Source organism: Staurois parvus, unplaced genomic scaffold (assembly GCF_062004578.1).
Source record: "Staurois parvus isolate SC_StPar_1 unplaced genomic scaffold, SC_StPar_1.0 ptg000290l, whole genome shotgun sequence".
Lineage (NCBI taxonomy): Eukaryota > Metazoa > Chordata > Amphibia > Anura > Ranidae > Staurois > Staurois parvus.
The window spans coordinates 1,485,001-1,502,500 of NW_028318086.1; the positions used below are offsets into that span (position 1 = coordinate 1,485,001).

A 17,500-nucleotide genomic window follows, 5' to 3' on the forward strand; every position below is an offset into this window, starting at 1 on the left:
TTTCCCGCCGGTTCCGCCGCCCGAACGTTCCGACGTCACGGGGACCGGAAACACGGAAGCCAGATGCTGGCATCCGCCAGAGGAGATGGACGGGGACGCTGCAGGGGACACATCGTGGGAGCAAAGGACAAGGTAAGTGCTGCAGGGACCCCCAGAGAACGCTGCATGGTAAGCCCGAGTGTAGCTCGGGGTTACCGTTCTTGGTATAGAAATTCTACCCCGAGCTACACTCGGGAACACCGCCAAGGAGGTTAAACAGACTTCAGGTAGGTATACAAATTTAATACACATGTACTTGGTTTATATTACACATATACTGTATGTACTCAATACTATAACTGTATGTTGTCAGAATGAAAAAAAAACGCACACCTCTGGAATATGGAATCCCAAAACAGGCATTTTTGTTCCTTGTAGAGATACAAAGTAACAGCAACACTTTATAACTTTTGAATTTACAACACAGAAAGAAAAAAAAAAATTGCACTGCCTTTTGGAAGGTGGTGGAATGTCCGTTATCCTCATGCTATATGAATGCACTAGAGACCTGAAAAGTGAAACTGCTGCTTCCTACAAACTGTGTTTAGGGTGTGTATATACACTATATTGCCAAAAGTATTGGCCCCGCCCTCTAAATCATGTGATTCAGTTGTTCCAATCCCCTCCATGGCCACAGGTGTATAACTCAAGCCCCTAGGCGTGCAGACTGCTTCTACAAACATTGGTGAAAGAATGGGTCGCTCTCAGGAGCTCAGTGACACCAAGCGTGGTCCCATGATAGGTTGCCACCTGTGCAATAAGTCCATCCGTGACATTTCCTGGCTACTAAATATTCCACGCTCAACTGTTAGTGGGATTATAACAAAGTGGAAGCAACTGGGAACACCAGCAACTCAGCCACCAAGTGGTAGGCCACGTCACATGACAGGGCGGGGTCAGCGCATGCTGAAGCGCACAGTGCGCAGAAGTCACCAACTGTCTGCAGAGTCAATAGCTAAAGACCTCCAAACTTGGTGTGGCCTTCAGATGAGCCCAACAACAGTGCGTAGAGAGCTTCATGGAATGGGTTTCCATGGCCGAGCAGCTGCATCCAAGCCTTACATCACCAAGTGCAATGCAAAGCGTCGGATGCTGTGGTGTAAAGCACGCCGCCACTGGACTCTAGAGCAGTGGAATTGTGGTCTCTGGAGTGACCAATCACGCTTCTCTGTCTGGCAATCTGATGGACGTGTCTGGGTTTAGCGGTTGCCAGGAGAACGGTACTTGCCTGACTGCATTGTGCCAAGTGTAAAGTTTGGTGGAGGGGGGATTATGGTGTGGGGTTGCTTTTCAGGGGTTGGGCTTGGCCCCCTAGTTCCAGTGAAGGGAACTCTTAAGGCGTCAGCATACCAAGACATTTTGGACAATTTCATGCTTCCAACTTTGTGGGAAGAGTTTGGGGATGGCTCCTTCCTGTTCCAACATGATTGCCCACCAGTGCACAAAGCAAGGTCCATAAAGACATGGAGGAGCCAGTTTGGGGTGGAGGAACTTGACTGGCCTGCACAGAGTCCTGACCTCAACCCCATAGAACACCTTTGGGATGAATTAGAGCGGAGACTGCGAGCCAGGCCTCCTCCCCCGACATCAGTGCCTGACCTGACAAATGTGCTTCTGGAAGAATGGTCCAACCTTCCCATAGACACCCTCCTAAACCTTGTGGACGGCCTTCCCAGAAGAGTTGAAGCTGCTATAGCTGCAAAGGGCGGGGCCAACTCAATATTGAACCCTACGGACTAAGACTGGGAGGTCAATAAAGGTCATGTGTGTGGAAAGGCCGGCCGACCAATACTTTTGACAATATAGTGTGTACATATCCCAAAAGATGGAGTGGCACTCATGAGTCTTGAGAGGGGAACACACAATTTTTGCTAAGCACAAACCATACAGAAGATGAGCTTGTGCCTCGTCAAAACAAGACTTCATCACTGCATGTTCACCATTCAAGACCCATAAGTGCCACTCTATCTTTCAGATTATATGAATATACCCCACACACTCAGTGCTCAGATACACATTTGTACTACATATTTCCGCTTTGTGATGCACATTATATTACAACACTTAATTACCTGAATGTTGTAAAAAAAAAAAGCAATAATCTCGTGTAAAATCTGACAGGCTAGTTCAGGGGTCTGCAACCTTTAAGACATAAAGAGCCACTTGGACCTGTTTCCGAGAGGGAAAAAAAGACTGGGAGCCGCAAAACCATTGCAACATTTAAAACAAATCCGACACTGCATATATTGCAAAAAGCGCTCTGGTCATGAAGGGGGTTTAAGGGCCCAGTAAGCAAAGGGTTAATCAGGGCCACAGTGTATCGTCATAATCACAATCATAGCCTTAGGTCAGTGGTGGGCAACCTTTTTTTTTTTCAACTGAGCCAAATCTCGCCAAAACCACGATTGAAATTTATTTTGAGAGCCACATTTTTAAAACTGAAAATACATCCCCCCAATAGTAATTCATCCCCCCAATAGTAATTCATCCCCCCTATAGTAATTCATCCCCCCTATAGTAATTCATCCCCCCTATTAAGTCTCCAAGCCCCCCCTGTGTCAATTCACTTACCTTTGCTCCGCGCGTTCCTCTCACTGTTCCGGTGTAGCATGAAAATCTGTCTCCTATGAGGATCTGTCCCCCTCGACGTATCTGCACATGTGCCAGTTTCAGGCATTAGCAGCCGATCGGCGATCTCCGGCACATGCGCAGATACGTCGAGGGGGACAGATCCTCATAGGAGACAGATTTTCATGCTACACCGGTCTTCAGGGCGGACTGCGAGAGGAGCCTAGCGGGAGCCTAGCTCCGCGGGCCGGATTAAAAGGTCCGCCAGGCCGTAGTTTGCCCATTGCTGCCCTATTGCCTGTCACCTGGTGGGCAGTGTGCTCCGGAGCCACAGCCAAGGTGAAAAAGAGCCGCGGGTTGCCGACACCCGGGCTAGTTGTACCCAAGTTGATCGATCAATGAAATGGGTACATTCAGCTTGCCCATACATGATTCGAATCTCGGCCGGTCCCTGCTGAACGGTCAGAGATTCAAACCGTCTATGGCCAGCTTAATGCACTTCCTCAGATCTGGAGTCTTTAGCAGCCTATTGGACAAACTGGGAAGATCAATACAATTTGATTTTCTTTACATGATACATTTTATTTCTTACAGCTTTTAAAATGTAACAGTAATATCATTAAGCAACATAATGTTACATAGCAGTTGTAGTAAATATGAAGCTCTGTAGAATCATGGCTTGTATCAAGCTACTAACTATTTTGATTAATTTTTAACTAATTCCAGTTGGCGTTGGGGGTTTTGGCATTGAGAAACTTGGGGCCCAAAAATCAGGCATGGGGGATTTGTAATGATAGAAATCTCCAGACTGGAAATAGTTTTTTTTTTTTTTTTATTAAATGTCTAGTGTACATCATCATCATAATGACCGAAAACTATGAGGTGTGGGCTAGTGGTGCAGGTTGCTCAGTACTTGCCATACTCCATATTGATTCAGCAGTTTTCAGTTCTGACCCATACCCCGTATTGATTCAGCAGTACTGACCCATACTCCATATTGATTCAGCAGTACTGACCCATACCCCGTATTGATTCAGCAGTACTGACCCATACCCCGTATTGATTCAGCAGTACTGACCCATACCCCGTATTGATTCAGCAGTACTGACCCATACCCCGTATTGATTCAGCAGTACTGACCCATACCCCGTATTGATTCAGCAGTACTGACCCATACCCCGTATTGATTCAGCAGTACTGACCCATACCCCGTATTGATTCAGCAGTACTGAGCCATACCCCGTATTGATTCAGCAGTACTGAGCCATACCCCGTATTGATTCAGCAGTACTGAGCCATACCCCGTATTGATTCAGCAGTACTGACCCATACCCCGTATTGATTCAGCAGTACTGACCCATACCCCGTATTGATTCAGCAGTACTGAGCCATACCCCGTATTGATTCAGCAGTACTGAGCCATACCCCGTATTGATTCAGCAGTACTGACCCATACCCCGTGTTGATTCAGCAGTACTGACCCATACCCCGTGTTGATTCAGCAGTACTGACCCATACCCCGTGTTGATTCAGCAGTACTGACCCATACCCCGTGTTGATTCAGCAGTACTGAGCCATACCCCGTGTTGATTCAGCAGTACTGAGCCATACCCCGTGTTGATTCAGCAGTACTGAGCCATACCCCGTGTTGATTCAGCAGTACTGACCCATACCCCGTGTTGATTCAGCAGTACTGACCCATACCCCGTGTTGATTCAGCATTCTTCAGTATGAAACCATACTCCGTATAGATTCAGCAATCCTCGGTGTTGAGGGATAAGTTCACTTTTGTAGCATGTTACTCCTGTATTTTTGGCATTTCTTTGCCAAAGCCCCTGAATTTACCTAGGCTCAAGTATCCATCAACACATAGGCTATTATCAGAGTTTAGCAGCAGCAGTGTTTAATGTGATTCAGAAGACTCTCATTCAGGAGAGGAACGTTTCGGCCAAACATGGCAAAAAGGCGTATAAACGTGACTAAGTGCTACCTGTTTTTAGCGCTTGGGCGTTTATTCGTTTCATTGGCCAGAGTACTTTCCATTGAAATATACATCCAAGCAATAAACGCGGTACTGCGTTTAACATTTGTCTGCTGCCAGTAGAGTTAGGCTCTGTGTACACGGGACGTTTGTAAAACCCCTATGAACGATGGAAACTGACTGCTGGAAAACGTAGGTTAAAAAAACGTCTGTTTAGCCACGTTTGAAACCGTGTTAATGCGCGTTTAGAAGCATTTTTTAAATATAACATCAGGAGAACTTCCAGAATGCCCTGAAAAATAGTAAAAAAGTTAACTATTTTAGACATTTTGGGAGGAATAGAGAGAGCAGAAGCAGAAAGAGCAGTATGTGTTGCGATGACCTGTCTTTTCTGGTTGTATTCACTATGGATCCCATCATGAGCATAATGCGGCGCGTTCTACCATTGTTTCCTCCACACAAAACCTGGAACTGACTGCGCTGGTGTACCGGGTCCATTCGAATACCTGGAACTGACTGCGCTGGTGTACCGGGTCCATTCGAATACCTGGAACTGACTGCGCTGGTGTACCGGGTCCATTGGAATACCTGGAACTGACTGCGCTGGTGTACCGGGTCCATTGGAATACCTGGAACTGACTGCGCTGGTGTACCGGGTCCATTGGAATACCTGGAACTGACTGCGCTGGTGTACCGGGTCCATTGGAATACCTGGAACTGACTGCGCTGGTGTACTGGGTCCATTCGAATACCTGGAACTGACTGCGCTGGTGTACCGGGTCCATTCGAATACCTGGAACTGACTGCGCTGGTGTACCGGGTCCATTCGAATACCTGGAACTGACTGCGCTGGTGTACCGGGTCCATTGGAATACCTGGAACGGACTGCGCTGGTGTACCGGGTCCATTGGAATACATGGAAAACACTTTGCATGCATTTCTGATGATGAAAATAGGCTCCTGAAAGCCTCTGGACACGGAACAGTTAAAAAAAAAAAACGCTTCTAAACGCAAACTCGTATAAACGCAATTAACAGCATTTACAAGCATTTGACATTTGAAACGCTGATAAAATCTACTCCTGAGCGCAAGTTTGGTGCGTTCAAAAAACGACTTTAAACTCAACTGCCTGTAAACGACTCTGTGTACACGGACACATAGGAGAACATTAGGGAGAGTTCAGGGGCTGCTGAAGAAAATGCAGAAAAGCTCCTGAATGTCAGTTTATCAGCTGCAGCGTACATGAGGCCTTAACGTCTATCGTATTTCCAGGCCGCAGTGTAGAAAAATGCACTTTTTTTTTTTTTCTTATCTGCAAAATGATAATTTATTTATTTTTCTTTCTTTTACAAAAGGTGAACTTGTCCTCTAATCTATGCTCCATATTGATTCGGCAATCCTTAGTATTAACCCATTCTTCGTATAGATGTAGTCCTCAATACTAAACCAGATTCAGTAAAGATTTGACAATCTTCCCAATTTACTCGTACACCGTATTGATTCACTAATCCTCAGTACTAACCCGTACTCCAACGCGATTCAGCAATCTCCAGAATGTCCCCATACTCCATATTGATGCAGCAATCGTCAGTACTGCCCATGTTATGAGTCAGGGCTGTGGATTGCTGACGTTTCTCTGCTCTCACCATGTTGTACAAGTAAAGACATTTCTCATACTTGTGTTTGACCTCAGGCTGCTCAGCGCAAGTGTTGATGTAATGGTTTAGAATCTGAATATGAAAACCTGTGTGCCTTGGAGGACATGTACCTGTCATACTAACACAATGGAGGCGGCCTTACTGTGATAGGACCAGGGTGGATTTGATTTAAATCAAACTGATTTAATCACGATTTAAATCACTAGTCCGTAAGGCTTGATATAAATCTTAGTTTTCTACATAAAGACTAATTCTTGCTGGTATAACTTTAATATACAAGTAGATGAAGATTTTTAGAATAACTTTTCATATTAGTTTTTTTATCCCCAGTTTAATAGGTTAATCATTCATATTTGGACAACTTTTCTGTTGTACTTAGGAAGGAGAAAAATAATCATTACCTTAATAATAACAATTTAAATCGATTTATTCAACTGAAACAATAACATTCCAGCATCTGTTATTTGTTTAACCTCCTCGGCGGTATAATTCTTTACGATTTTTTTTGTGCTGAAAGTGGTACATTTTTTGCATGGAAACATGTAGTTTTTTTATTGTAGGCTGTAATTTTTAGGAATAACTCGCTGAAATCTGTTCGAACAAGAGTCTAGTAAACATCCCGGGTATGATAAAACTTGAAACACGAAATCATAAATTATAATTTAATAAATAATCATAAAAAATAATATAATAATAAATTTAATTCAATAATATAATCAAACCAAAAACACTGAAATTTGAAATACAGAGGGAAATTCGCACATCGCTGAGCAAAGTCGCAAAACCGTTTTCAGTGTCTGATGACGAATTTTCCCACAAATCATTATCACTCAATTCTGCAAGTGGTTCTGATTTACTATCGCTGTTCTCTAGCCGGTCTAAAACCGCTTTTGACCTAAAGGGACACTTTTTGGACGCCATGGACGTTTCTGTTTCCAGGCAGAAAGAACATTCAAAATGCAGGCAGGGCGCCGGACAAAGCACTCGGGACAAAATGTATGTGAAATGGGTTGAAACAGCAATGACAGCAAATATCACATTTTTTTCAAATTTCCCGCCGGTACCGGCGCCCGTATGTCCCGACGTCACAGGGACCAGAACACAGAAGCCGGATGCTGGCATCGGCCGGAGGAGATGGCCGGGGACGCTGCAGGGGACACATCGCGGGAGCGAAGGACAAGGAAAGTGCTGCAGGGACCCCCTGAGCAACGCCGCATGGTAAGCCCGAGTGTAGCTCGGGGTTACCGCTCTTGGTATTGAAATTTTACCCCGAGCTACACTCGGGAATACCGCCAGGGGGGTTAAACAAACATCCATGTTTGGTAACTAATTTGGCTAAACAAAATATATATATTTTAAGAGACGTAGACTGTCAGCCCCTTCCTCCTCACACTTAGTTTCACTTTCTTCTTGTGCAGATCTATTCCACTCCAAACAATCAGAAAAATATTGTTTCTATTCTATTCACTGAACTTCTTGAAATTTAGCACTGAAGGGGTTGATTCTGTATTCATAGGTTTGTAGAAGTTAGGATGAAGGTCTTTTTCTTAACTCTGTTCATGTTATAACATTTTTGCTGTGAAGAAGAGGCATGTGATCTCCGCTGAGTCAAATTCAGCTTTGAGAACTGCAAAAATAAACCGAGAATCTGTGATAATATCTTGTAGGCAGAGAAACTGCCCAATAACTTACAAAAATCTCTGGAAGAGCATGACATTGTGAATGGATTCATGGGATTTATTTACCAAAAAAATTAAACATATACAGCCTTATTCTACATAATTAAAAAACTAATCTTTATTTCATGATGGAATAACCTTTGGATGGTAATATATTTTCCTCAAAAAGCATTTTATTTAAAAAAATCCGATATAAATAAAAAAAATCCTATTTTTTTTTTTTTTTTTTTAATTTTTTAATTTTTTTTAAAAAAATCATTGATTTTTATCCACCCTGGATAGGACAGAATTGTGGGGTATCTGTTCACTAGGAAGAAGTGTCAGCTGTGGGGTGTGAGACTCCTGTCTGATCCCTGCAGTCATTTGTCAGGATTCTTTAAAAGATTGACTATCCTTGGTAAAGTATCCGCATTCAAGTTTACCCGCCACATCAGAGACCAGTTTTGCTGCACCACCTGACTGGCCAGATTATGACCCCAGTATATCATCTGGTAGTTTGCCCATATTTCACTTAGAGTTTCCTCAAATACTGTATTTAAAGCGGAGCTCCACCCAAAAGGGGAAGTTCTACTTTCAAGATTGGTCCCCCGCTCCCCATTAAGGATTGGCACCTTTGGGGGGCGGGGGAGAGCGGTTACCCGAATTTGACAAGTACCTGTTCCCACTTCTTCTCCGATCGCCTAGGTTAGGGGTAGGCAACCTTCGGCTCTCTAGCTGTTGTGGAACTACATTTCCCATGAGGCATTGCAAAGATTACAAAACTGTCAGTTACAGCTATGACTTGCAGAGGCATGATGGATCTTGTAGTCCTGCTGCTCTCAGGTTGCCTACCCCTGGCCTAGGCGATCGGAAGTGGAAGGTGTCCTCCGCCCTCCCTCCCCGTAGTCTTTTTGGACACGTGACAGGTCCCAGAAGACTACAGGACCATTCAGGAAGCGCAGCGCTACTCATGCATGCGCAGTGGGTGCCCGGCTGTGAAGCTGCAAGCTGTCACATCCGGGTGCCCACACTGAAGATGGCGGTGCCCAATGAGAGAAGAAGGGTTGTAAAACTAACTGCAGAGGACACACCGAGGGACAGGTGAGTGGCTGTTGTTTTTTTAAAAGTCAGCAGCTACAGTTTTTGTAGCTGCTGACTTTTGTTTTTTGACAGCGTGAGTGGAGCTCCGCTTTAAGTTTTGTATGCACAAAAGATAGAATTTCCGTGTCACTGACAGATATGAAGGTCATATTCAAGTACAAAGCTGCTGGTGCACATACATCGTTTTGGTTTAGTTTGCTCCATTTTGTATCTTTTAATAAATATTAAATTTTTTTTCATTGTAATAATGCCAGACTCACTGAAAACTACTTACCTGCAGTAAAGCCTTTTATATACTTGTAATCTAACCCCTAACTTTTTTTTTTTTTTTATTTGCAGTCAAATTTCTTGAAGTAATTAAGCCCTTCTGTGCAATTTTGCCAGAGATCCAAAAGCCAGAACGAAAGGTATGTGGCCTCTATCATGCTTGTCTGCCGTTGCTGTGTTACAGCTTGCTCAATACTGTGTTCATGTCATTGTATTGGAGCTTTTCTTTACACATTGGCACCATCGACTGCCATTGTGTTGATTGTTATTTATAACAGCGCAGTGGCTAAGTGGGAATCCCTTCCACCTGGCAGGGCTGAGGTCATTGGTTCGAATCCCGAGCACAGCTCTACCTTCCTGGAGTTTACATGTTCTCTCTGTGCCTGTGTGGGTTTCCTCCGGGTAATCCGGTTTCCTCCCACATCCCGAAAGACATGCTTGTAGGTTAATTGGCTCCTGTCTAAATTGGCCCTAGTATGTATATATATATGAATGTGATGTACAAGATATATATGTAAAGCGCTGTGTAAATTGTCGGCGCTTTATAAGTACCTGTAAACATTATGGAAAACCTAGCTAGTTTCAGGTTCTCTATTAAATAAGTTTTCCAGGTATGAATATTTCGTATATAGATACATTGGTTCTGCTTGACCAATGTAGCCAGGGGCGGACTGACCATTTGGAAACTCAGGCACTGCCTGAGGGCCCGGGGTCAGTAGGGGGCCCCATGAGATGCCCCTGGTACCTTTTTCATAGGCTTTTTTGAGTTTGGACAAAGACACAGGGGCCCCATGATCCCCTATTGCCCGGGGGCCCCATGAGTTGTCAGTCCGCCCCTGAATGTAGCTATGCACATTCCATGTAGGATCCTCGTGGAAGCTGGAAATCCCTGTATAGATACCACTACTTCAATGATCTCCACTAGCTTCTGGTTCCTGTGCCGAGTGGCTGCCCTGCTGTGTTGTAAACACTGGAAGTTTTTTTGTTCGGCATGGGCACCATTTTCGCTGTGCATTTTTTTAATGAATGTCCCATGGTAGTCTGCCAGGTATGGTGTATTCATGCTTATGTTGGTCCAAGCTGAACCACTGTAACTATGGTGAAATTATCCATACCTGGAATTGACCTTTAAAGAAGAACTTCAGTTACCCCCCTCCAACCCACATGCTGGGCTTTTTTTTTTTTTGCATCCCATCTAAGGCCTGGGTCACACTAGTGCGGGCACAGCAGCCCTTTTATTTGAATGGGCTGCTGTGCACACATTTCATGCAAGGAAAAATTGCATGCACCTTTTCTGAAACCCATCTGCACGGAAACCGCATGGTCTTTTTGACCATGCAGTTTCCGTGTGGTTCCAGCACCCGTGATTGTGCCGCTGCATCAATCGGGAGAAGTGGGATGCCGTTGCGGGTGCGGCAATCGCATCGTTGCCCACAAGCAGCTTGCAGCATGCGGGCTAGTGTGAACCTAGCCTTGCTTTGTATGTAGGGTTTTCTTTAGAAAGCATACTGACCTGTATAACGAATCCACAGTTGCTGTACTGTCTGGGTTCTGCGCTGCCACCTTTTCTTATGTCATCAGGAGCCAGCTGTCTTTCAGGTTCTTGCAGCCGGTACCTAATGATGTGCCACCAGGTCCACCTTAGAGCCACTGTGTCCTTGCTTCTGCAGACTCCTGGGATATATGAGGGGAATATCCTGGGATGCTGCAGGAGTTGCCTAGGTGTGCATAGAGGCAAGGGAAGTAATGTAAACCAGAAAGGGACTTTTCTTTTTCTCATAGATAGTTAGAGAGATATATATATAGAGAGCTCTCTCTCTCACGCTATATAGAGAGAGGGCGCGCTCTCTCTCTCGCGAGAGAGAGAGCGCGCGCCTAGAAGAACTTCTAGAGAGAGAGGGAGAGAGAGAGATAATAGAGAGAGATCTATAGAGGGGGGGTGTATGGAGTGTTGCAAGGAGATAAAGGAGAGTGAAGGTCTACATGACATATTTCATTTCCATCTACTTCCTGTATTTTGCAGATCCAATTTAAAGAAAAAGTATTATGGACGGCCATCACACTCTTCATCTTCTTAGTATGTTGTCAGGTAAGTACACAGATGATGGGGATCTCTTTACGTACAGAAGGTACTACTACTGTCTTAATAAATGCATTATTTTCTCTGGGCTAAAATACATTTTATTGCAAACAAACCTGTTCTACCCTATTGTTTGGTGGGATTTTGTTCCCTGTGTAATGGCATGGGCAGGTGACGGGTCCTCTTTATAGAGACATTGGGTTCTGTTAAAATGGGAGAGCCCGGGGACCATTGTGGGTTCCACCAGCAGGCAGGTAGTTGCCCCTTTAAGAGTCCCATAAAAGTGATCGGGTGGCTGTAGAGCTACCCGATCATTTTAATCGGAAAGCCTTTTGTTGGCTCTTATGGGTTTATGAACTTACTTTTGTAGGTGGTTGACGGGTAAATTTACTTTTTAAATAACAACAGTGCATGGAGAGTGCTGTCATCAATTGTAAAAAAAAAAAAAAAAAAAGTAAATACATTAGATGAAGAAGTTGCCCCTCCCAACAGTGCATGTTCAGGAATTTTGGCAGTGGGGGAGGGAACTACTACGGGGTATTTGTACCCATTTCCTTTTTTTGACAATGGTTTGGCGCTTTTACGTTCTTTTGCCCTTTATTTTATAGATCTCTACTTTTAATGGTTGTTATAATTGTAGTATGGTGTGGAGGTTGCTTCTAATCTGCCCGATGTTTGTTTCCCCAGATTCCCCTGTTTGGTATTATGTCATCAGACTCTGCAGATCCATTTTACTGGATGAGAGTTATCCTGGCTTCTAACAGAGGTATTGCAGCTTCACTAATAATTCTCTGGCACCAACAACATGTATCTGTTAGTGTCCTCAGATGTGGAGGGTCTGTTTTGTGAACACTGCATGACAGCCAACCAAAACAACATGATCTCTTCCCTTGCTGTTTAACAATTTCTGTTGATTAAATGGAATTAGGACTGCCCAGTTTGAGATTTTATTTTCTCCCCTGAGGTTGCTGTATTTTGTGGGGCCTCTTCAGACTTTGGTGGGAGATTTACTGAACCTGGAGCACACAGAATTTGGTGCAGCTATACCTAGTAACCAATCAGCTTCTAACGTCAGCGTGTTCGGTTAAGCTTTGACAATAAAACCTGGAAGCTGATTGGTTACTATGCACAGCTGCATCAGTTTTATGAAATATCCCTCGTGTTTTTAAAGCTATGCTGATACTTTTGCCCATCTAAAGCAAAAGGATAGTGTCTGCACCTAGCCTACCCTCAGTGACCAGGCCCTGGCTACTCGGGCCCAATATTGTCACCTAGGCATGGTCATGTGCTCCATTAGCAAGGTCCCTGGCACTGTGGTAGAGGGACATGCCTGGGTAAGTATACATGCTAGGGAGAAGGGATTATGTGCAGACCCTCCCACGTTGCCCTGAGTGTGCAGTGACCGTGTCTCATTAAGCATAATTTATGAGTTGCGGTGTGTTTACATTTTGGAATGTTATACCATATTAAATCACATTCTTAGACACACAGCTCTATAGGATTCTCTATAGCAGTGATCTCCAAACTGCGGCCCAGGGGCTGGATGTTGCCCTTTGCTTGCCTTTATCTGGCCCTTTAGGCACTATTTCTCCCACTGGCACCAACAACGGGGCATAGTACCTGTTGCTGACACCAACAATAAGGCACGGTTCTGCCCACTGACGCCGGTGACGGGGCACGGTTCTGCCCACTGACGCCGGTGACGGGGCACGGTTCTGCCCACTGACGCCGGTGACGGGGCACGGTTCTGCCCACTGACGCCGGTGACGGGGCATTTTTTAGTCTCATTGGCCACAGTCCAGCATTCTCAAAGTCTGTCCCATTGTTTATAAAGTTTTTAGACCTCTGCTCTATAGGACTTAGGCATGAGCTGGGACAAGAGCCATACAACTTGCTAGAGATCTGTAATGTACAGCGCTGAGCGAACTATTGGCGCTTTATAAATACTGTATAATAATAATAATAGAGATGAGAGCTTGGTGAAATGTTTTCCTTATGTTAAAGTAGATACAGGCTGTCACATCTGTCAGTGTTGACCGTACTGCCCCTGGTCTGAATCCCTGTGATGACCCTTTTTCTTTTCTTTCAGGTACTTTGATGGAGCTGGGTATCTCTCCAATCGTCACCTCTGGTCTCATCATGCAGCTTCTGGCTGGTGCCAAGATCATCGAAGTGGGAGACACACCAAAGGACAGAGCATTGTTCAACGGGGCACAGAAATGTGAGTTTCATTATGACGGCAGATCAAGTGTTCTACAGTTTAATTGTTCTTCTATCAAGAGTGTACATTAAATTTCCTCTTTCTCACAGAGGAGGGCTGGTCAGCGACTGGCTGCCCTCAATTAATGTCCAAACGTGAACCAAGGGCTAATCCAACACAACAAACACTTTTCTCCTGCGCTAGGAAAGGACTCAGTAGACTCAATAGGAATGTTCTGGAATTTTCTGGAATATGCACTGCTTGCTGCCCTCAACAGACCGGGGTGGTCCAAATACACTGGATACAAATGGAGAAACAGAAAAAGGGCGCACCGACCTAGTGCATTGTCGTTTAAAATAATTTATTGAAGAAACAAAATAGGTATCATACTCACAAAACTGAACAAGATGTATGATCCAAACAACATCTGAGTCCATACGATGGAACCCTGGATGACCAACTGGCTAATGCGTTTCGAGGACACAACCTCTGGAGCTCTGAGGAAGAGGTTGTGTCCTCGAAACGCATTAGCCAGTTGGTCATCCAGGGTTCCATCGTATGGACTCAGATGTTGTTTGGATCATACATCTTGTTGAGTTTGACATGCCTGTGTTATGTCCATTGTGAGTATGATACCTATTTTGTTCAATAAATTATTTTAAATGATAATGCACTAGGTCGGTGAACCAAGGGCTATAGGAAGTCTGAGCACAACTTTGATAATCGGCCATTCTGGGGACACACTGATTTGTTCTGTATGGGTGCGGTTTAGGTCTTAGCAGCCTCTATCATAACAATTATTTCCCAAGTCATCCTGCAGAACGGTCACATGAGAGATTGGCTCCACCTCCTTCAGGTAACACAAGCACAGAGAAGTTTAAAGACTGCCCTCTAGGCTGCCCGTAGTTCTTGTGTTTCCTGCACCCTGCAGGCATCAAACACGGCCAGTTTGTTGTTTTTTTGCTATATTTGGGCCTCTCTGTGAACAATTTCTCCTACCTGATTTCACAAGCATGTTGTACATTTAGTTTAGGGCTGTAATTCATGAAACCTTTTCACCCCCATAAGTAAGTGGAAGCAGTTTAACTCTCTCCTGGAGACAAGTCACCATAGTGCAATACCGGTAAAGTGACCTTTTCAGATCCCTGGTGGACCCCACATAAGTTCTATGTGTGTAGACATTCTGAAAGCTGAAATTTGCCTAAGCCTGGCCTCCAAAAGACAGACTTGAAGTGATAGTAAAAATGTAGGTTAAAAAAAAAAATCCTACTTACCTGCTCTCTGCAGTGGTTTTGTGCAGAGCAATCTTGATCTTCCTCTTTTTGGGTCTCCAGCTGGTGCTTCTGGCATATTCCCCCTACGCCTCCCGCTGAGTGCCCCCATAGCAAGCTTTTGGCTATGGGGGGCACTTGTGCGTGCTCGATCCTGAGCCAGCTTTGTGTATCCATAAGACACACAGAGCACAGCTCAGCCCCGCTTCTACTTCCTGACTTGCTTGTCGCTGCCTGCGATTGACAGCAACAGGAACCAATGGCTTTTGGCTATGGGGGGCACTCATACGTGCTCGATCCTGAGCCAGCTTTGTGTGTCCATAAGACACACAGAGCACACCTCAGCCCTGCTTCGACTCTGACTTGCTTGTCGCTGTCTGCGATTGACAGCAACAGGAGCCAATGGCTTCTGCTGCTGTGTTTGAGCCATTGAGGAGGGAGAGAGCCTGTCCTCTCTTGCACTTCACTGGATCGTGATCAGGCACAGGTGAGTATAAGAATGGGATGGGGTGGTGTCGGGGAGCTGCATGCTGAGGGTATTACCCTAGGTTCTCATCTATGCGGCTGTGCGGGCCATGTTTTGCACAGGCGTGGGAGCCCATTCATTTGAATGGAGTGCCCGTGACACGCAGGGAAAGAAGTCTTCTTTGGAAAATGCAGCCCGCACAGGAACCTCAGTTCCCAGTTACGGTTGCGTTTTCTATTGCGGGTGGCGTGCCATTAGAACTAATGGCACCCGCCCGCGGGTCCAGATTTCTGTGTGGGTGGTGCGGCTGCACGGATTTTTGTGCAGATCCACAGCGGCACCACCCGCACAGATGTGAACCTAGGGTTAAGGTAAAAGACCTTACAAGGTGCATTCATACAGTTTTTTTCCCAGAGTGTTTGACAGAGGGTGACAGTTTACATAAATGGTTAGTATCAAGGCTGGGGGAAGAGGGCTCTTTGCTGAGCAGCTTTAGTCAGAGTACAGCTTTACATTAACTGGAAATTTTACATTGATATGTTTCACTTTTTCTCAAAATTCTGCAGGATTTAATGGACTTTATTCCCTTTTTCTTTTGCAGTGTTCGGTATGATCATCACAATTGGTCAAGCCATCGTCTACGTCATGACAGGAATGTACGGAGATCCTTCAGAGATGGGTGCTGGCATCTGTCTTCTCATCACTATACAGGTAAGCCACCAGTTCAGGCCGCTTCTGATGACATGAATTCTTTCCCATCCTCTATGCGGTTTATACAATTCACATTTATTTCCAGCTCTTCGTTGCCGGCCTCATTGTTCTGCTTCTGGATGAGCTGCTGCAGAAGGGTTATGGTTTAGGCTCTGGAATCTCCCTCTTTATTGCTACCAACATCTGTGAGACCATTGTATGGAAGGCCTTCAGCCCTACTACAGTAAACACTGGCAGAGGTACGACATACAGAACAAATGATTTTAATTTTTCTTTTTAGCTCTATATGTGATTCTGGTTATCAGTATGCAGATTACTTTTTATCAGCTTGTTCATGTTTGTAAATAAAACATATAATCAAGTCCTATATTTTTTATAGATATAGATGGATGGATGGTTTTGAACCTAATAGCAAATATTTTAAGTTTTTACTGAACTTTTTCTCTTGGCTGGTCAGATCTTGATTGAAAGCCCTGCATAGGTCCTCCTATAATTGTAATGGCAACTGTGCTGCAAAGATAGAATACAAATGAGACAGCACACAACCCACCTTAATATACAACCCAATTAAGTCGTTTCACAATCCTTCCCCTGAAGGACCAACATAAAAAGAAAATTATACAAACGGACTTAAATAAATACACCCAAAGTCCAAAGAAAAGTCCAAAATTTGGAAAAATATGGAAAAATATACACAAAGTCCTCAATCTTGATCAATAGATACACACCGTTCTGGATAATTGGTGATGAATCCCCAAAACTCTTCATATACATATAAAATCGATAACAGCTTCCAGATCATAAAGGCTGTATATACAGCAATAATCCCCAGCGATGGCTCCAAAACGATGATTCTTAAGCTCTAGAGGATGTGCTGCAAAGATACAGATTGCGTTTTTTGACATACATCATAAAAAAAAAAAAAAAAAGAAGAGCCTCTAAATCAAGATTATAAATTATTTAAATGTTTTATTAAATTTTCACATCACCATTTTAAATATACAAAAGCCAATAAAACAGACAAATTACATTTCACCTATCATAACATTCCACGCAAATTTCCTTAATCTTGGTGACCTTTTATCCCACCCCTTTCCTATTCTCCCCCCCTACTACCCTTTCATTATGCACTTTTAACTTCATTCTAAAAATCCTGTTCCTTGATTAATACTGATATTATACTATATTTATCCTCTTTCACTTCTTTTCCCTAATTCTCATATTCTAGGTATGCATCTGACTTTTTAAATTGTACCCACTTTTCCCATCTTCTACGAAAGACCTCCATTTTATCTTCCTCCATATTGCAAAGTTCCTCAACTCTATATATCTTCTCCACTCTTTCTACCCAATCCTTTATTTTCGGTGCCTGTTTCCTCCAAAACTTGGGTATCAGTCCCTTCGCTGCATTCAGATAATACAATAATCCAGTTTTTTTTATATTTTTTTTTTTTACCGAGAACTCGGTACCGAAAAGAAGGCAGGTCTCGGGTCCTTAGG

General features: G+C 44.1%; 1 protein-coding gene across 1 annotated transcript in view; it reads left to right on the forward strand.

Moving 5' to 3' along the window:
• SEC61A1 (SEC61 translocon subunit alpha 1) overlaps window positions 1-17,500 on the forward strand; it is a 29,745-nt gene that overhangs the window by 5,124 nt on the left and 7,121 nt on the right. The window contains exons 2-7 of the mRNA XM_089682458.1: window positions 9,345-9,412; window positions 11,296-11,361; window positions 12,040-12,118; window positions 13,442-13,573; window positions 15,891-16,000; window positions 16,086-16,239. Of these exons, the coding sequence (XP_089538584.1) occupies window positions 9,345-9,412; window positions 11,296-11,361; window positions 12,040-12,118; window positions 13,442-13,573; window positions 15,891-16,000; window positions 16,086-16,239 (609 nt within the window). The remainder of the gene's footprint in view (window positions 1-9,344; window positions 9,413-11,295; window positions 11,362-12,039; window positions 12,119-13,441; window positions 13,574-15,890; window positions 16,001-16,085; window positions 16,240-17,500) is intronic.